This window comes from Orbicella franksi, chromosome 13 (assembly GCF_964199315.1).
Source record: "Orbicella franksi chromosome 13, jaOrbFran1.1, whole genome shotgun sequence".
Classification (NCBI taxonomy): Eukaryota; Metazoa; Cnidaria; class Anthozoa; order Scleractinia; family Merulinidae; genus Orbicella; species Orbicella franksi.
Genome location: NC_138157.1, coordinates 5,538,332 through 5,560,031, shown reverse-complemented (window position 1 = coordinate 5,560,031; position 21,700 = coordinate 5,538,332). Strand labels below are relative to the sequence as shown.

The following is a 21,700-nucleotide window of genomic DNA, read 5'->3' as shown; positions in this document are numbered from 1 at the left end:
CTCACCAGAGCAACGAAGGTTGAGAAGGCCTTTTCGCTTTCTTTTCCGGCTCCAGGCTGGTGGCACAGCCGAACCCATTCTCTCAACAAGTACTCAACCTACAAAATAAATCAATAAAATAATTAGTCAACGATCGATTAACGAAAGCACCAACAAGGAAATAGTAGTCACAGGTTATCCAACAGATACCAACTCCCCGAGAACTCTGAGGGATTTGTTTCTGCGAGTCGAAGAAAAATAGATTTAAAATGCTCTAACAATTAGTTCCCTTTATTTTAACATTATCTTTCTCAACCTCAGCTCCAAGCATCAATCATTATCATTCATTCATGACAATCGGAACAATAACTGTCCAAGATACCTTCTCGTGCAAACCAGGTGGATCCTCGTAACCATGGAACGTGCTGCTGACGCCTGAGGACACCCCTGACGTCAGAGATGTGGGCCCTCCAGGCGCCTTGTTGTCACCCATTTCATGGTGTGCACCGACAGACTGCGACACAGGACCATTGTGTGTGGCTTCCAATAACGACGACAAACTAAAGATTGCGATAAAATAAAACATTATTGGAATACTTATCTAACAAGGATAGTGTCAGGAAACAGAGAGTTGTATGACGAATCAGTGAGCAATTTAAGGAACACGTCTCACTTCAAACTACCAGAGTACACACACTTCAGTTTGTTTTCATTTGCAGGCAAATAGTGTTAAATATGATGGATTAAACTCATCCACAGAATTCTAGAAATTAACCTAACAATGGCACTACCCCACAACTGTGTATTCAGACGAGACCGTATTTTATTCTAATATTCAGCAACAAGCAGACAGTACAAATCCTGGAGCATGCTGGACGTACCCTTCAGAATTCTGCCTGCTGTGAGCTATTCTCGTCAGAGCTTCAATGGTGTGATAAAGATCATTCTACAAATAAAAGGAGTAAAAAAAGCACATAAAAACACACTTGATCCACTTTAATTGAACAAAATCGAAATCCACATGAGCAGAAAAAAAACAAACTCCCTTGTTTCTCGAAGCGGGAAAGGAAGTTAAGTACACCAATGGTCTACGCGATAAGCAGCCAATGATTTTCGTTTCAGAAGTTTGATATATAATTTTGCCTTGACAATATCGATACATTGCCAAGTAGAAAAGTGAGGAGAATAAAGAAATTCATCAACCAGTGGATGTTGTCCTCATGTAATAGCAAATTCTCAGAAGTAGCATTTAATGAGAAACATAGGTACTCAGTGAGGAGAACTTATGCATCGAGCCGCTTACCTCTGTGACATGTGGACTGTGTTTTTCGTCAGTCACGTATTTAGCAAGCTGGATGGCAAAGTGAAGCGCCTGCAGATTGTGCCCGTTGTCTATACACTGAAAACGACACAAAAAAAGCACACAATGACAAAAAGTATTTAACAGGGAACACTGACGAATCTCTGTGTCTCTACAGTGGTAAACGCCAATGGGACCAGGTTTAGAGATAAAAGGCACAAAGTTTCATACCTGTACGAGGTGAAGATCAAATTCTCTCATGTTGAGCAAATGACTGCGAATCATAATGTCAATGGCGTCCACGTTAAACTTCAGCTCGGGTGGACAATCACACACGAACCTAGAAAACAGAAGATATTTATTGATATATCACAGGAAATATAGTGAAAATTAAACTTCAGCATTCAGCGAGTTAAATGACCCCCGACCCCGATCCCCCGTTTTCCCCCGCTAAGCATCCGTTTATGTTTTCCTGTTCTAATCATCAGTCACGTGTTTTTCCGCACTTGGTATCGGTTACGTATTTCCCGCCCTTAGCATCAATTACGTGTTTTGCCGCGCTTGACATCGATAATGTGTTTTCCTCCTCATCAGACATCCATTTTTTTCCGCGTGCTTCTGCCGGTCACTTGTATTGTTTTATCACATGTTTTGCCTTTTTATTTGTACTTTGGTTTATCATGTTCTAGGTGGAGGTCTTGGTTTGCGAAATGAACAACAGCGCTTTAATTTCACATTCTCATGTCTTGTTACTAACTTGGTCACGTGTCTGGCGGTCCACATGGGTCCGTATCCCCTCGGGTCCTGTAGTCCTCTCAGTACTATCAGGTGACAATCACGATATCTCAACGACAGCTCAGCATCACTAGCCAGTGGGCCAACCCCTTCAAGGAGACCTTCAACAGCCTAGGGTAGAAACATCAAATAGATCAAATTCAAATACAAGGAAATGAAATCTCATTTTACGCTTTGAAAGTTCTCCACAACTGACTGTAACAGATAAATAGCAACTGGAAAACGGCAAGAAAGTCGTGTTGTTTTTACTAGGTTTTACACAAAATAACAAACGATTCAAAAGCATAGTTATGGTGAATGATAATGGCAATAGTGTCAGACTACTGAACAACTAAACGAACGAACACCAACAACGTATTAACCGACTCAGCTTTAAACGAACGACTCTTCCACTGACCTTGTGTAATAGTCTCAAGGCAGCCATGTTGTCTCTTGATATGCGCGCCTGCACTACAGCGTCCAGCAGACTGTGTATTGTGACGACATGTTGGTTGGTAGGAGGTGCGATGATAGCGTGAAGATGCTGTTCAATTTCTGCTGCGCACTTGCTGAGAATCTGTACCACTTCCTCAGGCATGAAGGCCTGTATTCAAAGATAACAATCAAATGTGGGCCTTCAATAGATAGTAAGGCTCTTTGTCTTTTAGGGAACAAGTTTAAGACGTTAATGCTGAACAGGTTCGGATATCTCTTTATAAACAGTGTATACACAACACTTATTGACTAGATTTACATACAGGTCATTTCTGAAACACAGCACTAGTATCAGAAAGCAGGTTCCCTGATACCCAACCAAAATCCGGTCTCTTACTGGCTATGCAAATGTACGATCCCTAACATAAATTATGACCATCTGTTCTGTAGTTTTTTTTTCTTTGAAAAAGATGTTTCATTTCATAAAATACTTGTCTTCGATATACCTACATTTGGCTAACGATTTTTTCGTGGTTTCTTGGCACTTTTTAAATTGTCTTATTTGAATGACAAAGTAAAAGGTGTATCACGTCCTGAGGCAACTCAGGAGTAACGTTACTTTACACAGAACATAAGTAAATATAATATCAGAAGGCAGTCAACTCACCTCAGCATTGCCCAGTATTCCATGTTCATACTGGACTGGTTTTGGCAGGGGTGGGGTGGTGATAGCCTCCCCTGTAGCTGGTGGCTGGAAGCCAGGAATACTGCGAGCAAATTCCTCATACACAGCTGTCTGGCTGGCATTCACACCACCAACCTGTCATGGATGAGTATCAACAGTTTAAAAGACGCTCGATCCAAAATGTTCTCGAGTAAAAAAAAAAATGCAACTACGCGTTCATAATTTATACTTTCCAAAGACACGTTGAGTTTTACTATGGTCTGCTAAAATGTGCTTGTTGATTAGGCTTTGTGATCACAAAGTTTCGCCCAATCTGAAGCGCGAGAGATAAGAGAACTCACCTTCAACCGGATCTGTTCAGGCATGCGCTCTGCTTGGTATGTTAACACCACTGGATCACAGTACCGCCGTCCTTCACTGCGGGCATGGCGACGAACATCAAACTCCTAAAGACGCCATCAGCGATATTTAGTTACAAACTTTAGTACTGAACTTAGTAATAAAGATCCTTATTCTTGACTACCACTGCCATCTTAGATACTAAAACATTTTTGCGGTGAAACTACTGTATAAATAAAAATTTAAGTCGTTCTTCCATCTGTGAAGTGAAGTGAAGTGAAAGACTTTATTTAATGAGGGTGACCCGTGACAGTAACTTAAGTTACTGATAAACTTGGGGCCCTCAGCTTAAAATAATTAGAATGCTAAAAATATATTATTTACAATAAAATACTTAATTAAGTTACTATTAAAAATGGTTACAAATAATAAACTGGACTTACAATTTCAAACATACTACGAATAATAAGAGTTAAAAAATTCCATTAGTTTTCTTCTCATAATTTTCCCTGAGAAAGGAGCGTCTCAGAGATTACAATTTAGTTGCAAAGTCCACCAATAAATACCATCTTTTAGGAATTAAATTATCCATAGCTCTAGGGTCTTCCTAAACGACGAACCACTGTTTTAGCCCACTCCGTTCTTCCAACCTCGTTTTCTTCTCATAATTTTCCTTGAGAAAGGAGCGTCCCAGAGATTACAATTTAGTTGCAAAGTCCACCAATAAATACCATATTTTAGGAATTAAATTATCCATAGCTCTAGGGTCTTCCTTATCAAACTTAAGGTTTGGAGAAGCAAATATTTTCATGTATCTTTGAAGCGGAAAATGCAATGAAAGACAAAACTGATAATACCCTTTACAAGGCACACACAATAACCCGTCACACAGAGATTTAAGTTCGTACAGTGTGATCGTCAAGGTGAGGGTAGATCTGATGTCACCAACTACAGTTCTTTTCAGAACTATCCTCACCTAGACGATCACAATATATGAACTACTGATACTCATGGGTTCAAACCATTTACTATGCTACAGACTTTGAAGCGCAACTGTTCCTATAAATCTACGACCATCTTACTGTAGTCAGACGTTTGTCCATCTCAGGTAGCGCCTTTTCCACAGCTGTTTTCTGAATGAACGCGCAAGCCAGTTCTGTGTTATCCTCACTGATAACTGATGCAGCTTGTTCAATCATATCCTTCTGCTGCGGGTTTGCACCCTGGAGAAAAACGTTGAGAACCACCGATTAGCAAGCCATAGAAAGCCTCTTTTAACACCTGGCCGGGTTTTTCGAAAGCCGGTCAACATAGGATTAAAAGTTAACCGAAGTATGAATTTTTCTGCTATAAAAATGTTTTTCGCGCTTTGTCTCGTGTAATTTGAGATTATCCAAACTCGAAAGTGAAGGACAAACAACATAAACAGAAAACCTCATCGAGGAGTTACAAAACTGAAATCAATGTAATCGCTAATTCTGGGTTAGGATAATCGAACTTTGAACGACCCAGCCCTGTTGTAAAAATCAACACCTTAATCGAGTCCAGGGAAGGTAAATAACGCAATGAAGACCTGTGGTCACATTTTAGACCACGAAACCTTGCCACTTCTCATTGTTTTTTGTTTTTTGTTTTTTTTTTTTTTAAATTCGTAATGTAAACATAGCTTCAGTTCGGGCTAAAACTCCGTGACGTTGTCTAGTATGGTGTAAAAATGTACTGTTTCATCGTTTATTTAAACCTTCATCCTGTTCAGGAGTTGCCTTGCGTTGCATCATTTCAAAGGCAAGGGAGGTAGGTGCATATGTGAAACAAGGCAAATATTAGACGGCTGCATGCAGGTCAGAGTTCAAGGCTTACTGTCAGCAGAAATTTAATTTAAAAAAATAGTTATTTATTTTCTCCTCACCCTGAGAGCGGCCAGGAAGTTCGATCTTAGATTGTTGTTGATGCTGATTAGAAGCGGTTCTCTGCACGTGATCAGCGCCATGCCAGCTGTCATGAAGCGTACCATGTGATGAGCAGCTGCTCTCATACGGGACTCTTCAGGATCCAGGGCAAAGTCCTACAAAAAGAAAAACCAAAACGATACGTCTTTGAACTTGATTATACTAAAAGAAAAGAGTAATCTAATGATAGATTTGCTTCAATTTGTTCTAAAAACGGTTAGCTGTAGTACACTGTTCACATTGTCATTTACACTTCTCGTTGTGCGTAAAAACTCCATTTCTCATACTGCCCTGACAAGTACGTCCCGAGATTCAAAAAGTATCCGCTGGAGACGTTGGAGTATATAAAGATCTGTAAAACGCTTAGCCATCTGATGTAAAAAATTTCCCATACTCTCTGCAGTAATTACGAACCATCATGACTTGAAATTACTTAAATTCCCCTTGGTGTAAAAAAAAAAAAAGATTCGTCCGCTGGTCGCTATACTTAGCTAGTCACGCAGAAGCGTTTTAGACTCTTGTTGTCAAAATCTCACCTTTTTCACAATCATCTCTGCTGTGGTAAGGCAAATCTTAATGGATCTCTCAACTACAGGATGAACAAGTTCTTGTACAGCTCTCTCAATAGCTGGACGCACAAACTGCTTCAGATGAGGATGTTGTTGAAACAGTGGGATCTGCAGAAAAAGATATAAAAATAATGTTCGCACCTACCTATTTGTGTACTTGAAAAAATCGTCGTCATAGTAAACACTATAGTGATAGAGTGATAGTGCGAAACCATATGAAGACATGATTGATCATCGCAATTATATACGTGTACAGCTTAAGAAGTTGTGAAATTAAAGCCTGAAAAAAATTCGGGCTTGAACGCGATTTGAACCCATGACCTCTGCGATACCGGTGCAGTGCTCTACCAACTGAGTTATTACGCCAACTGGGAGCCTGTTACATTGTAAGTTAGTAATATACCCGTAGATGGTGAAGATACTAGTGAATATATGAAAGTTCATATATTTGAACGGCGGAGTGTGAAACAATGTTGTGAGGTTCTTCACAGGAATTGCTGTATGATAACCAAGATCTACCAAGTGACGAAAAATTACAAGAGATAAGCGGCTGCATAAAGACTGGGGTAGGGCAAAATACGTTGCCATTTTTCTGTTACATCTGATTTTTTCTTTCGCTCAGCAATCACAGCATGAAAAGTGCAGGATCGCTAACGTACTTGTTTCTTCTCTCACTGTTTTATAGCCCAGTAGACATACCTGTGAATTGACTTGAATGTGAGGTGCCAATCCAGCTAGAGAAGCTACATTGATTTCTTGATACGAATACTGAGGGGGTGGAGGTGCCACGGGAGGCTGTCCTTGTTGGGAGGATGCTGTGGGGGTAGGGGTGGAGCTGCTGCTGACAGCTGCTATAGGGAAACAAACATAAAGAACTTCTTAGCATGTCAGTTCATACCATATTTAATTATAATTAGCTTCTCGCTCAAGGTTTGGACTAAATTGTACTAACTAACTAACAGACAAAACGAAATGTAAGCACTTGCAAACCACGGCAAAAGCAAAAAAAAACAATTATGAATGATCCCTTGATATTCTGCAAGTGGCAGTGTGGCAAATAACAGAATGGAAACTTACGTTGCTTGTCTTTCTCTGGGGAAGATAACTGGTGAGGAATGTGCTTCAGTTTTTCTGGATCCTTCAACAGTTCAGATGCTTTGATTTCCTTGAAAAAAAAAAGCGAAAATGTTGAAACATCTCTACTAACAAATTGCAAACAAGAGAAGTTAGATTGGATTAGCTTTTACCTTCATCTCAAGTGACAGTGTATTGCACAGGACTTCAACTTCAAATTTGAGATTCAACTGCAAGAAACAACGTCAACGAAAGAAATTGAGATTAATAGTTATGTTGATAGGAAATAAAACCCTGACGAAACCAAACTGAGACGGAAACAAATAACTCGACATTTTATTGTAGGGATAATGAGAGGTAGAATAGCAAAACACAAGTAAGTAGGCTAAAGATGTCAACTTACCTTCAGGTCAGGCACTTGATGCAGCTCAACTAACACAGCCATGATAGCCATGACCCAAGGGTTGGGTGGCTTGAACACTTTACTCTTAGCTGATGATTCTATTACTTTAGCAACAAATGGAACAACATACAGCATCTCCTACAAAGGGAGTGACATAAAATGTCTCGTAAATATAAGAGAGAGATATTCACATTTAGGAAAATTAATCAAACGCTGCCAAGATCCTTGTTCAGTGTTAAAAGCAGTTATGGCACTAAAAAGGTTAATGACAAACCTGCTGCCCTTTGAAGTAAGCTTCAATAATAAGTGACTTCAAATCAAGATCCTACAGGAAAGATAAACGACCTTTCAAGACCATACGCAAAACTCAACATAACTTGTGCTGCAATGCTATGCTTGCCAGCAGAATTACCTGCAATTACCCGTAAAGTTTCCTATAAAGTCCTAGAATAAACATCAAAAACTGCAGTTTGCTTTCAAGAGAGCATGTATAACCTTCGATAATCATCAAAACAGACATCGTTTCTTACCTTCATAAGGATCGGCTTGTTCCTTGCCAATGTCTGCAGTCCCAGCCAGTGACCAAGGTTCTTCAACAATGAGCGATCAGAGAAGTTCGCTGGAACTTTGTCAGATTGCAATAACACCTGAGACGTCACCAGAAGAAACATAAGAATTATGACACACTACCGGTACTGATATATTTACTATTTACTCAAATATTCACATCTACAAACCTTGATATTTCTGTAGGTTTCCTTCATCACTTCTCTTGCAAAGTTTGTCAGCTCTAGTGATTCCATGAACTCTAGGTACAGCTGGTGAAAGTTAGGTTCAATACTGGCCCTCTTCATGACAAGATACTGTGTCACCCACATGATGTGCTCATTTTGGATGTGACTTTTTAATTCTTCAGCCTTTGGTGAAAACGAAGAACAAAATTCAACATTGGTACAGGCAATATTTTTAGCCCAGAATTTGGTGTACGTGTCAGTTTATAGGTACTTTACTCTGGTATTTTCTTGTTAAGAATTTATGTTGCTCTGGCTTGCAATACCTACCTCGCCTTTGTTCAGCACATAAAAGCTTTCGATAAGCTACTCAAGGCCTTCAACACGCTTGCAATAAAACGTGACAGACTAACTCTAAAACAATTTCTTTTTATCTTACCTTTTGCTGTAGATTCGTTGAAGAAATGTTGTTGAAGATGAAGTGTATTTTATCTTGAACAGCTTCTGGTGGTTGAACTATCTCACTGGATTCCGTCGCACCTAACAATGTGTCAATATTGTTGGCAGTAGCGATGGATGGTTCCTTGCCTCTCACAGGCGATGCTGCTACATCTGTGAAGGAATGATGAAAAAGACATTGCTTTGGTACATCCCAGAAATAACGTACTTCATAGAAACATGAAACGAATTACCATTGTCACATCATTCAAAATTAAATTCCAGTTCAACCTGGATGGAGGACCTACGTGAAAACCAGCCAGGACTGATGTGGCTTCCTCTCTAAATATTGTAATTTTTAACCATGGAATTCTGATAACAAACCCTGGGCTTTTAGGTTGGACATAACGTTGGAAGGATTGTAGCTGAACTGCTTAGGATCCCAGTTCACAGTTCCCAACGCTCGTCAGTTGGCGATGAGGTTAAAGGAAAAAATTTACAAAGAACTTATGTTATGGTCCACAGATGTAGCTGAAAACAAACAGTTCCTTTGTCTCATCGACACCCAATGTCTGGAGTTCAAAATTTAAGTGAGAAGCTTCCAAGAACTCCTACCTGTTGTCGTGGTGGTTTTGGCAGACGACACTGCAGTACTGTTGGAGGTGACAGTAGGAACCAGAGGTAATGATGAACCCAAGGCAGGCACGGAGCTTGGACCCAATGGAATGGATGGAATAGAAGGCCCAAGTGGGACAGGTCTGCTCACTGCCGTGCTGGTGAAGGTTGAGGTACCTGATACACTTGTCAGAGTTGGCGTAGCTCGGTTCAGCAATCGTGATGTCAGAGGGTCCTGCATAAAATGAGAAAATACCGTAGTTTCTAATCCATTTTCATTTGTTGGATAATTAATTATAAATATACCCTTACTGCTGTTGATGAAAAGAGCGTTTGTTGACTTGGTCTGGTGGACTTTTATATGCTAAACACGATTTTCTGTCGTATGAAGCAACTCAGAGTATTACAACTCCCCTTGTATCACATACTTAGATCCCAGTCCTTAGTCAAAGAGCACCTTATTACTTTTATACTTAGCTATTTCTCAAAAGGTAAATTAAAGTTTCCAGCATTACCCCCGGGCTTTCATTAACGTTTTCAGCAGCAGGGCAACTGATTTTCACAGGCGGGCAAAACGTTTTGAACTGAACTTCTTTATATGAAAAACTTTCCATTCGATGGTCAAACCACGCAGGCAAAATCATCCCCACAGCTGGTTAATTTGCCCAGTGCCTGGTCCTTAATGAAACTCCTTCAGGATTACCCTTTGTTAGAGCAAAGTGGTTGGCGCAGCTGTACTGTACGACCCAAGGAAATATTTCCTTTCTTGCTGTTACTTACCTGAATATTTCTGCCACCTAGAATTGGTTCCCTGGATTGTTGACCATATTCAATGTACTCTATCAAGGATGGTGGAAACTCCATGAAATGAGGGATTGAAGCAAGATGCTGACAGTAGTGTGGATAATCTTTGAGCCTGTGAAGAAAACAGCCACCATCACATCAGCAATGAAAAGATCAGAGGAGAAAATACTATACCCTCTGACTCAATAACAAGCTAGCATACTCAAAATTGTAGTTACACTTGGAGAAAAACTCTGTTAATTCAGCCAATGCAAACTAAGGACACCTACCTTGTCTTGAATCTATCCAGTGCAGCTATTCCAAACATGTACATCTTGGATCCAAAGGGTTTTCTCAAAGCTTCTAAAACGTACCGCAGGGCAATTCCAAGGGCCATGTATCTAAAAAGATGTTAATAAACGTTTGCGGAACCAGTATGAAAAAAATGTTTTAAAAATGCATGTTTACAGTTTTTTATTTCTTGACAGAAATAAACAAGGATCTACTTTTAAGAGTTTGGTGATCGAGAAATTCTCTACTGCCATTGTTGTTGCTACTCGACTGCTACTGTTGCTGCTACTGCTACTGCTACTGCTGTTACTACTGTTGCCGCTACCGCTACCGCTGCCGCTGCTCCTGCTGCTGCTACTGCTACTGCTACTGCTACTGCTACTGCTACTGCTACTGCTACTGCTACTGCTACTGCTACTGCTGCTGCTACTGTTACTGCTGCTGCTGCTGCTACTGTTACTGCTACTGCTACTGCTACTGCTGTTACTACTGTTGCCGCTACCGCTGCCGCTGCCGCTGCTCCTGCTGCTGCTACTGCTACTGCTACTGCTACTGCTGCTGCTACTGTTACTGCTGCTGCTGCTACTGTTACTGCTACTGCTACTGCTACTGCTGTTACTACTGTTGCCGCTGCCGCTGCTTCTGCTGCTGCTACTGCTACTGCTACTGCTACTGCTACTGCTACTGCTGCTGCTACTGTTACTGCTGCTGCTGCTACTGTTACTGCTACTGCTACTGCTACTGCTGTTACTACTGTTGCCGCTACCGCTGCCGCTGCCGCTGCTCCTGCTGCTGCTACTGCTACTGCTACTGCTGCTGCTACTGTTACTGCTGCTGCTGCTGTTACTGCTGCTGCTACTGCTACTACAGTCTACAACATGTACTACTTCTCCTACTACTGCTACTGTTACGTTTATTGACATAAAGGAAGAAAACGCACTTTTACCAACCCGGTGAACCAGGCATTGGCAAAAGTACTTTAGGTTCCTGAATGTTAGAACCAGCACAAGTTGTAAATCTCTGTCATTATTGCTATCAATACCATTTCCTTCATTGTTACAAATGTACTTGGCTTGGTCTAGTGAAATTACATGCACTGTACTTGATAATAAATGGAACTAAGTTTCCATCCCACTTCCTTACAAGGTAAAATTCTCCATATTACACACACAGTTTCAATCCCTCATACAAGCAAAAAAACCTTAAGTTTACAACTAAGTTAGACTTGCAGTATAAGTGGTTATGTTTCACTTACGTAACAAGTCCCTGTTCAATGATACCACCAAATAGGCAAGCAGTTGTATGAAGCTCTTTGTCTGGATACTGAGGAAAGAATCTGTACTCTTCGAACAAGTTACGAAGCATGCACAGAAATATGTCCTGAAAAAACAAGTCACATTGAAAATGGTGGATGTATGGAATAAATAAGGTAGAAAAATATCTAATAAAAAACGATTTCGAAAAACATTTAAGCAAGAAAATTAACGTCAGTAAAGTTACATGACGTTTCGAAGACTTCAGGTCATCATCGTCGGATGAATAAATTAAAAATAACGACAAGGCATATTTATAGTATTTAATATGTGAGAAAATAAATTAGCAAACAGGACATGAAAACATTCAGGTAAAGAGTTTTGCGCAAATGGAATCTGCTTGCATGTTCAGTTTCTTTTTCTTCAGAAAAAGATCTGTCAATTATATTTTGGTAACTTTAGATTTCAGTCACACTAATTTTGATGATTCAATTGCAGACAAACTGACATGTAATAATAGTCAAAAAAGTCCTTGAAACGCATTAAAAACTATCACCTATCAATCCCCCCCCCCCCCCCCCCGCACTCATCCTTTCATAAAAGTATGTTAGGCATGGGAAGAAAAGGGAGAGGAAGGGAAGAGGGGGGGGGGGGGGGCAAGCAGAGGCAAAGATCATTAGTTGGTAAAAAGTTGAAGTGTTCCTAGCATTTGAAAAGAAATCTTGTGCAATGTACATGTATAATCCTTTGTCTTGGTGTAAAACAAAAAAATATTTTTTTCTTCAGCTGTATGCTACTGTTACTTACCCTCTCCTTTTTTACAGGTGAATCTTTGAATTTCTTCAGCATCTCCAGCACCTCATCAATACTGATAGTGGGATTTGGTGGGTGATTGTAAATCCTCTGGAAGTACGAGTTTGCCTCATCTTCCACCTCTTTTGTAAATGACTGGTCCATACCTGGCCACACTTGAGATACATCTGCTGTGGAAGCTGATAACAGGAGTTAACAAAAGTATACGTAGTGCGAAGTATAAAACTACAACACTTCAAGCTGAAGTTTCCTTAATCTTAATCAGTTAACAATGAACGATTCATGCTCTCAGTACGCATGACTGAAATATGATGCATGCAGGAAGTTTGGAGAGCATGAAAGACCCAGCAGAGTTGCTTGAGGAACAGCCGAGAGCAACTCTAGCTTCCTGTGGCAGAGTTGGTAAAGTGACATATCAAAACCAAACTGGACATCAGTCAACACTGTCTGGTGCTAGAATAAACTGATGATACTTCAGCCATGTGTGGAGGTGCCGTAGGCCTCACAGTTAGCGTGCTTGTCTCCAGATTGAGCAGTCTGGGTTTGAGCCCTGGCTAAGGACATTGTGTTGTGTTCTTGGGTAAGAAAATTTACTCTCATAGTGCCTCTCTACACCTACGTGTATAATTAGGAACTGGCAAATTTAATGCTGGGGGGTAACACCGCAATGGGCAAACATCCCATCCAGGGGGGAGTAGAAATACTCTTAGTTGCTTCATGCTATTGAAACCGGAGATAAGCACGAGCCTGATGGGCCGGTTGGCCCGTTTTTCTTACTTCATCCATGTCATACTCTTGAGCTGAAAGTGTTTGTCTCGTGCTGTCTTACCTTGACGCAGTTTGTCAGCTTGATTCCTAGACTGGGACAAGAGTGCTGTTTGCTGTTGCTGTTGTTGTTGCTGTTGCAATAAAGAGCCCCCAAGCTGTTTGTGAATGCCAAGACCAGCCAATAACCTAGCATTGTCCATTGCTGATCCACCAAGTGATTGTCCTAGCCCACTTGCTTGGTGAAATTGTTGCAACAAGGGGTTCTGAGAGGAGCTGAAACTTGGCGACTGCATACCAGAACTTGAAGTGGCTGGCGTGGTAAGAGGAAGCTGTCCGAGCTGAGATTGTGGCTTCTGTACTGCCTGTGACAGACCTGAGCCTATGCTACCAACAGCTCCTAGGTTGTTTGATGGTCCCAGTACAGTGCCAGTGAGAGGATGGGGTGGGAAGGAGGGTAGCTGGGTCGTCGGTGTGGCTGGTGTGGGTGGCAGTGAGGATGAGGGAATGTTCAGTCCTGTCAATGGATCAAGCTGGAAAACAAAAAAAGACTTAAGTTAAATTTCTTAAAATCAGTTATGTGACCTAATATTTTAACTTAGGACTTGAAAGGATTATTAGGTGATGTTCGCCTCCTATGATGATGAACATACTCAAATGCATTCCAAAGAGCACCCAAGTAGTGCATCATCCTTGTACAACATACGAAACAGCACCACATATGAATGGTCGCATACTTGACTTTTTTCTGCGAAATTGTTACGTTAGACCTTTGTTACACAGAATAATAAACAATACTGCATGAAAAAGAAAGACAGTAGCCTCTACTTGAATGGTCACATGCATGGGTTTCATCCACGAAGTGTAATAAATTTGATGTTTGTTAGAAAGTGACTAGACTTATTAAGGTGCATTGTAGCATAAGGGGAAGGCTTACACTGTACGTGTAATTTCACCTACCTGGCCAGACAGGCCTGATGGCAGACCTGCATCCAAGCTTCCTTGTCTCTTAAATGGAATTCCCACCACAGCAGCACTGGGGCGAGCCTTAACTAGGGGACCATGGTTTGTCAACATCTGACTGATGGTTTCTGCTAATTCTGGAGATGCTTGACTGCGAAATGAAATTGTAAATTCCATTCCGTTTGTACTGGTGCTTTTACTATTGCCCAACAATGGCCAAAAAAAATCACTCAAAAATAAATTCTGATTGTCTTTTACAACAAATGTGCACATGTAGCAGCAGGTTTTGAGAATTTGGAAAGTGGTCCTAACTGACTAGTCACTACTTGACCACGAACTGACCTTAGGTGCATCTGAGACAGTCGAAGAAAGAAGCACATTTTTATTCAAGGCTTTAATTTTTCATTTTACTCTGGCTGACGTATTTGTATTGAGCCTACTGTTTTCATTTCATGACAAACTATACATATGCCAATCTCACTAGCTGTCAATTCTTAAAGGCAAAAATTTAAAAAGCTATAAATTAAAAAAAATCACCCTAGCTGGACTTTCCATTTTGATATTTTCCACAACAACCCTTATGAGTATTCATCCTTTAAAATGATTTTGAATAAAAATATTGATTGCAGTGTGTTGAAAATATGTCTTCAGAATGTCTAACCTCAGAAATGACTGAAGACAAGAGAGCATAGTAACAACTGTCTCCTGAGGTAACTGGACACTCTTTGGAAGTTCTTTTTCTATGGATACGCCCAGCAAATGGGGACAACGACGCCTCAAGAAGGAGATACAGGCTTGAGCAAAGTCCTCCTAAAAAACAAGATCACACATTACATTACCATGTGATTTATCAGTCAGCCATCAGTTCGGACACTACCTCCCACAGAGAGAACAGAAAATAAGTTACAGTGTATCATCTTGAATATCAAGAATGATAACCTGATGATCTCTATTTTACCTGATGTTCTTTCAGTTTATCTTTTAACCACTTGTCCAGCTTCAGATATTCCCGACGTGAGGCCAAAGCAGCAAGGTCAATCACAAACACAAATGGTGAGCCACTCAGTAACATGGACAAGGCCTTGAATAATAAGACATAAAAATGTTTTAACCCGCACTGCTTACATTGTACATGTAACTTTGGTATTCAAGGAAAAGCACACAGAAAACACTGCAACAACATCCTTTACAATTAAAAACAAGCTTTGCATAAAACTCTACAGTGAGCACAAAACATCATGATCCTTGCCTTAAGGTCTTGAGCAACATCTAAGATTCTGGACAGTCTTCCTTGGTCCATGTCTCCTTTCACATACCATTCTGCCATGGCCTGCATCACAAGTTGACGAATTGATGCTGACTGACCCTACAATAAGTAAAAACATTACACTGTATATCAACAGTAGTGCTTTCAATATCACTAGTGGAAGGAGTCACAGACACAAATTGAAAGCTAAGCAGTAACATCTTGGCAATTTTTGGCCACAGTCTGCCTAGAATTTAAGAAAAAGCACAACACTGATAGTATCATAGAAGACAGAGTGAGGCAGGATTCTGGAAAAGATGGCTGGACAGGATGGACAGACCGACAGACAGATGGATAATTGGGCAGCAGAGGAGGAACTTTTGTGAATGAAATGCCAGTTTTTAACATCAACATTTAACATCATCATCACAGCAATCTTAATGGTGTAAACAAATAGTGAGCGACATTTGTTTACAGTGAACAAAAAGTCATCCCCCAAAGATAGAGATTTCAGCATTTGAGAACACTTTACATATGGCTGTCATTACCTTACCCTACTTCATAAAAAAAAAAAATTTAAAAAGAAACATTCTTGAGTCTCTTAACTTGTTACATACCTGTCCATGCCACACATAATGTAAAACACTGCCAGAGTTGGGATGGTTGGCCAAGAACACAGGGATGAGTTGTGACACAAGCTCATTCCGTAATGAATGCCACAGAGGCTGTGCAGAAAGAATAAAACAGAAATAAGTCTATTTACGACTGATGTAATCCAAGGGAAGTTATCAATGCAGAAATGGCTATATCACAAGAGATGGTTTATAACAAGTAATCTACAAAATCTGTTTTATTACTTACATTGATCTGCAGTAAAGCAAGGAGCAGCACATCAGGGCAATGCTTAAGAGGAAAACTGAACAAGGATTTCACTGTCTCATAATGACCAGCTTCTGCTAACCTTAAAAGGGTTTCTGAGAGGTTGAGAGATTTCCTGCAAGATTTATAATGCTGTTACAAACATTAAATTAAAAAATAATAATAATGATAACAAATGTTCATACATCCAGTACATGTACAAGTATGGGGATTTCAGATATTGTATTTTTAGCATGAAATATGTACTGGGTTACTGTACTATGTACTAGGTGTTTCAGCCTGCAGAACGGGCGTAATTTTTTTTTGCGTATTTTAGGTGAACAGAGGAGAAAGGGAGGCAAGCGCGAAGCGTAAGTCGCACGTGAGGGGAAGAACGCGAAAAAAATAACATCTGTACACATACCATTGTTCAAGCTGTTCTGGCATTACATCACGTGATCCTCAAATGTTTTTCAAATACAACATGGCAATTGCATCATAAAAATAACCTCTGAGGTCAAATTCACTGAATGGAAGTCGGCTTTACAACAAAAATTCTGCCTTTTGTAACAACATACCACCTAACGTTGCCTAACTTCAAAAACATCTTGCTGAGCAAATGGCATTTAATTCAAAACCAACCATTGCTTAGAGAAATATTCAAAGAACCTCCTCTTATCCCATATAAAAAAGGAAAATCTTTAAGAGATACTTGTGAGAGCAAAACTATAACGAGAGGTCACTATAACTAGAGGTCACTCTTCACGCCACAAGCTTATGAGTCGTGTCTGGCCTGTCAACACTTTACTTCACAACAAGAAATCAGATAATTTCTTGGCTGCGCGTTGAAAATAATACAGTGCAGTGAATGACAATCAAAAAGACAAGAAAACAAGCCAGTTTTATTAAGGTGAATCAAATTTCAACCGTGTTAAATTAGTGCCCACTTAGTTCTTTTCTCAGGAGTTCTGTAATAGCTGGATAAGACTCAAACAAATATATTTGAACGAAGCGAAAAAACTAAACAAACAAACCGTGGAGGTCCCCATAAATCAATTATGCAGAAATCCATGTTCAAATAAATTCTCACACTAAAGCGAAAGATTGAGTTTTTACCGACAACTTTTGTAGTCATTTTATCAGCTGTGGCCTTACCCATCATTCCAGAAGTTGAATTCAACTTCCAAGTAATACTGCACATTACTATTTTTGCTTTCTTAAGTGCAGGAAGCAGCTTTAAATCCACAATCTGTTATCAAAACTCACTTGAAAGCGCACCGATTGTCATGCTTTCACAGTGGTTGAAGGAAAAATTCTTCACCAGAAAGGTTTGAGGACTCTGTACACCTTGACATTCCAGTCTGAGGCCACCTAAACATTGATTTGTGTTTTTCCTTTCCATTTTAAGTCCCAAAGAAGTAATTTCTCCGTTTTAGGGATGAAAACAAGACCTTGGAAGTTTGTAGATTTGGCCCACAAAACAACAGGATTACCACTGCTTTTGTAACACAGTGATTGGCTGGTCATTTAGGGTGTGTCTGGGGGCGGAACAGCTTGAACAATGGTATGCGTACAGGTGTTATTTTTTCTCACTCTTCCACTCGCGCGTGACTCGTACTCGTCTCCCTTTCACCTCTGTTTGTCTAAAATACGCAAAAAAAATTACGTCTGTTCTGCAGGCTAAGGTGTTTCCAACATCTTCCATTCCTCTTTCCTGTATTTTCATTTTCATAAAATGCTTTTCCCGAAGCAAAAACAATTAGTTATAAGTGAACTGTTTTCAGCCTACTTTCTTTGTACTTAGACTTTGTGCTCCACAGACAACTCACTGGGGAACTTTAAAAGACTTATGAGCTTATGAGTTACTGAACAGTGGTTACCATGTGGCAATTTCTCTGTTATCATCTTCTGGTGCTGTTTTCAGCAAGTCTATCACTACTGTGTGACAAGGGTAGTCAGCAAAACAGAACAAATCTGGACTGGACAAGATTTGTTGGATCCAGGAAAGCTGAAATGGGGAAAATGAAAGATGTTCAAATTAGCTTTGAAAGAAGATAATTACAGCACTCCTGATGTCCTATGGATGGTAAGTATTGACCTAAATTCAATACCACTTAAAGTCGGACAGGACTCTAAGTCAGTGCTATTCACAATATAAAAGCCCCTTGGGTTCATAGCTCAGTCAGTAGAGAATAGGTTGGAATCCCACCAAGGTCAAAAGGATGGTTTCTTTGCTGTGTGTGGTCACCCATTTCCTTTCTGAGAGCCAATGCTTAGATGGAATTCAGTTATTTTTACCAACCTTACATTACTATAGGGTTCCTATAAGTTACTATAGGGTTGTGCATGCCGTATGTGCTTTGCTTGCCGTGTACTGCTTGCTTGCTGGCTTCATTGTTTGGTTTCCCCTCTCTCTCTCTCCCACTTTTTTCCACACACAGTTTCACCAGTGTTGTGTTGACAGGTGCCTGGTGGACTGTGTCTGGACTGCCATGGGGACCTCCTTATTGCAGAGGAGATTGCTGCTCTTCCTCTCTGTTACTGGCACCTAACCTTCGATATTTCAATTCGCTTAAAGTTTAAGTAGTCATACATACTGCATGTTGCAAGAAAAATAAAGCACTGTCCATGTACACTTGAAACTCAAAAATGTTGTCACAAGGTTTGTCCCCACATGGCATTGCAACTGGATACGAGGTTGAATTTGCATCCTACCCCATTCTCGCTGCACATGTGTCAACTGTTTCACAGCTACTCTAAGTGCAAACTTCTATGTATACCAAAATAGCCTCAGTTTACCTGGCCTTCAGTGTTAGTCCATGTCCTGTAGAGAACATCCACTGGAAAAATCTCCATCAATCCCCTGTGACAGGCTGTAAATAGCAACTGAAGCCCTTCACGAGTTGCGACATGAAACTCAGGGTAGTCCAACTCCTGAATTACTTGACGCCAACTTAGTAAAGGAATCTTAAGGATGAAAAAATAACGTAACTATCATTTTGAAAGATGGCAAGTTACATGTACCTTCTTTACATGTAGATAACATCCAAAAAGAGGGGGCAGAGCCTGGGCTCCTAAACCACCCATGAATAACATCATCAATTGTCTGCTTTTCCAGCACTTACCAATTCCTTCAAAGCCTGGACAAAAACTTCCACATTCCATGTAACTGGCCCTGGAGTTAGCTCACTGAGTCCCAGTTTGTCCAAAGAAACTGAACTAGTTCCATAATTCTATAAAAACAATCTCACCATCAACACTTGCATGCATGTTTTCAACCCTTTTCTTCTAGGGAAATGCTGTAGGGTTCAGATCAGCTATTTTTGTCTTCATTTTCAAGATGCACAGAAATTGGTGAACCTAAAAACTACACACACTACAACCTACAAACTACCTGTCTTGAGGATTACTGGCAGCTGTCTCAACACAAGTAAGAGCTTACCTGTATGGTAACATGTTCACCAAGGCCAAACACAGTTTTAACCATCATACCTAAAACAAACAAACAACGATTTTATTTTTCAGAATATCAGTAAGGATAGTTTTACTGACACTCAATAAAAAACTATTTCAGGTTAAATAACCAGTATACATGTCCTCTCTTGGAGGAAAAGGTACATTTTGTTCTCTCAAGATTGTTGATCAAAGCTAAATGAAAATGAGAAGACTCAACCTTAGAATTATTTCTATTCATTATTAATTTTATATTAATAAATGCGGTTAAGGTTATTCCCCAGTATTGCATTGTGCATCCCTACTGCGCATAATTTCACGTGTGATTAGTGCGCGCACGCATTAAAAATGGTGGCTTTTTCTTTACAGCTGGACCTCGCCATAGAGGTAAATCGTCATTTTCTCACAAACGAGTATGGTGACCTATCATTTTTTTCTGTTGTTTTAAACTGAGAAATAAATTCATCTGTGTAAAATAAATATGGACCAATTCTCAGTGTAGAACAAAAAGCAATCGTTGGAAACGTGAATTTAGCAAGCAATCATGGCTACAATCATGGTGCTATTATAAGGATTTATATGGGTATAAACAACGTGCTATTGCTCCTAAACGAACATGGGGACCCCTCATTGTTATTTCAAAATTTAAGTTCCTGTAATATAAACAATCAACAGGCAAAGTTTCACAAAAATCTCAGTGCAGGTTCTATTTCAGTGGAATGATCTTAAGTCTTGTATTCTCAAGTATATATCATGTGAAAGCTCCCCCAAGAACATAAAGGACAAATGAGATCAATCTTGAACCCTTTGATTGTCACTAGGATTAAACCTTAAATTTCTCAAAACATTCTCAATTACATTGTTTACTACTATAAAGGTGACAAAAATATATTAGAGAACTGTGTTGATCTACCATTAAATTCTCACACCTAGCTTTAAGGGAAATGTGTTGAAATCAGTAAAGAGAATTCTTACCAAGAACTCTAGCCACTGCAGCTGGAGTGATGTCTTGAACACCAAACTGAGCTAGGGTACTTCGACACTCTTCAAAACTGAAGGGAAGAAATAAATGTAAATTGTAAAAAATCTAAATGACAGTTAAACTTCTCTGGCTAGAAACTGTACATTGACTAATAATGTCACAATAATTTTATTACACAATAATACACAAAAAATGCCTAACAATTACAGTGCAAGCACTTGGACTGCTCTACTTGAGACAAACTTAACCAACCAAAGCATTTAAAAATGAAAGAAAAGAGTGGTGTCAGACCTTATCTGTAGACAAACCAATAAGAAAAGTAAAAAAAAGCCCTAAAAGAATGCCAACAAATGAATGTGTCATCCTACCTTGAGCAACTAGAATACCCTATTTCTTGCATAAGATCAGCCAAATCATCTTCCATCTGATAATAAAACAAATAATGATTTTAATTAATGTCAAGAGAAAATATTTCTTTCTCCAGCTACATTTTAGCAAATTCTCTACTGGTTTGAACACCATTTTTGAGCTACAGTATGCAGAACTAAGAAATAGGTGATAATTACTCAAATTATACCTAAAAAACTGTTAGCAAATAGCTACCATTGTGCAGCAAAATGTACATGTATGTCAACAAAACTGTTGTATGTATCTTGGGTTTTGATAGCGATCTTTCCTCACAACAGGTGTTCTATGATCTCCATGTTAGAATGATTTTGAAACAAACAATTCTGACAATTGCAGGCGTGATAGGATATGAAGTATAATTTGATAGCATCTATGCCATTTTTAGTCACTGTACCAAATACTGTAATATAAAAGGCGGGTGTACAATACTGAACTAGATAATTAAAATAATTTATTCCTCTTTTAAAAAATGTCTAACTTACAGATGTTTTTAAGGTTATGGCACATACAGGAAAACAAATGTCTGTAAATTTGCAAATTTTAAATGCATTGTTGGCACAGCCTACTTGACCAGTATCCTTCCAAACTCCACAG

The 21,700-nt window shown here is 39.6% G+C and overlaps 1 protein-coding gene across 2 annotated transcripts in view; it reads right to left on the bottom strand.

Moving 5' to 3' along the window:
• LOC145465406 (CCR4-NOT transcription complex subunit 1-like) overlaps positions 1 to 21,700 on the bottom strand; it is a 35,146-nt gene that overhangs the window by 6,200 nt on the left and 7,246 nt on the right. Inside the window, exons 9-46 of one of the 2 annotated variants that reach the window (XM_081449185.1) lie at positions 21,067 to 21,122; positions 20,692 to 20,768; positions 19,706 to 19,755; positions 19,389 to 19,496; positions 19,063 to 19,230; positions 18,144 to 18,271; positions 16,267 to 16,399; positions 16,023 to 16,130; positions 15,409 to 15,525; positions 15,118 to 15,240; positions 14,821 to 14,969; positions 14,157 to 14,310; positions 13,261 to 13,729; positions 12,426 to 12,610; positions 11,621 to 11,745; positions 10,365 to 10,475; positions 10,072 to 10,207; positions 9,292 to 9,526; positions 8,678 to 8,850; positions 8,245 to 8,424; positions 8,038 to 8,154; positions 7,782 to 7,832; positions 7,508 to 7,645; positions 7,278 to 7,334; positions 7,108 to 7,195; positions 6,730 to 6,881; positions 5,998 to 6,138; positions 5,422 to 5,577; positions 4,595 to 4,735; positions 3,515 to 3,619; positions 3,156 to 3,308; positions 2,472 to 2,657; positions 2,037 to 2,185; positions 1,511 to 1,619; positions 1,283 to 1,378; positions 861 to 925; positions 362 to 539; positions 6 to 98 (exon numbers count right to left, since the gene is read on the bottom strand). In XM_081449185.1, the coding sequence (XP_081305311.1) occupies positions 6 to 98; positions 362 to 539; positions 861 to 925; positions 1,283 to 1,378; positions 1,511 to 1,619; positions 2,037 to 2,185; positions 2,472 to 2,657; positions 3,156 to 3,308; positions 3,515 to 3,619; positions 4,595 to 4,735; positions 5,422 to 5,577; positions 5,998 to 6,138; positions 6,730 to 6,881; positions 7,108 to 7,195; positions 7,278 to 7,334; positions 7,508 to 7,645; positions 7,782 to 7,832; positions 8,038 to 8,154; positions 8,245 to 8,424; positions 8,678 to 8,850; positions 9,292 to 9,526; positions 10,072 to 10,207; positions 10,365 to 10,475; positions 11,621 to 11,745; positions 12,426 to 12,610; positions 13,261 to 13,729; positions 14,157 to 14,310; positions 14,821 to 14,969; positions 15,118 to 15,240; positions 15,409 to 15,525; positions 16,023 to 16,130; positions 16,267 to 16,399; positions 18,144 to 18,271; positions 19,063 to 19,230; positions 19,389 to 19,496; positions 19,706 to 19,755; positions 20,692 to 20,768; positions 21,067 to 21,122 (5,160 nt within the window). The remainder of the gene's footprint in view (positions 1 to 5; positions 99 to 361; positions 540 to 860; positions 926 to 1,282; positions 1,379 to 1,510; positions 1,620 to 2,036; positions 2,186 to 2,471; positions 2,658 to 3,155; positions 3,309 to 3,514; positions 3,620 to 4,594; positions 4,736 to 5,421; positions 5,578 to 5,997; positions 6,139 to 6,729; positions 6,882 to 7,107; positions 7,196 to 7,277; positions 7,335 to 7,507; positions 7,646 to 7,781; positions 7,833 to 8,037; positions 8,155 to 8,244; positions 8,425 to 8,677; positions 8,851 to 9,291; positions 9,527 to 10,071; positions 10,208 to 10,364; positions 10,476 to 11,620; positions 11,746 to 12,425; positions 12,611 to 13,260; positions 13,730 to 14,156; positions 14,311 to 14,820; positions 14,970 to 15,117; positions 15,241 to 15,408; positions 15,526 to 16,022; positions 16,131 to 16,266; positions 16,400 to 18,143; positions 18,272 to 19,062; positions 19,231 to 19,388; positions 19,497 to 19,705; positions 19,756 to 20,691; positions 20,769 to 21,066; positions 21,123 to 21,700) is intronic. The other variant, XM_081449186.1, reaches the window with a different exon arrangement.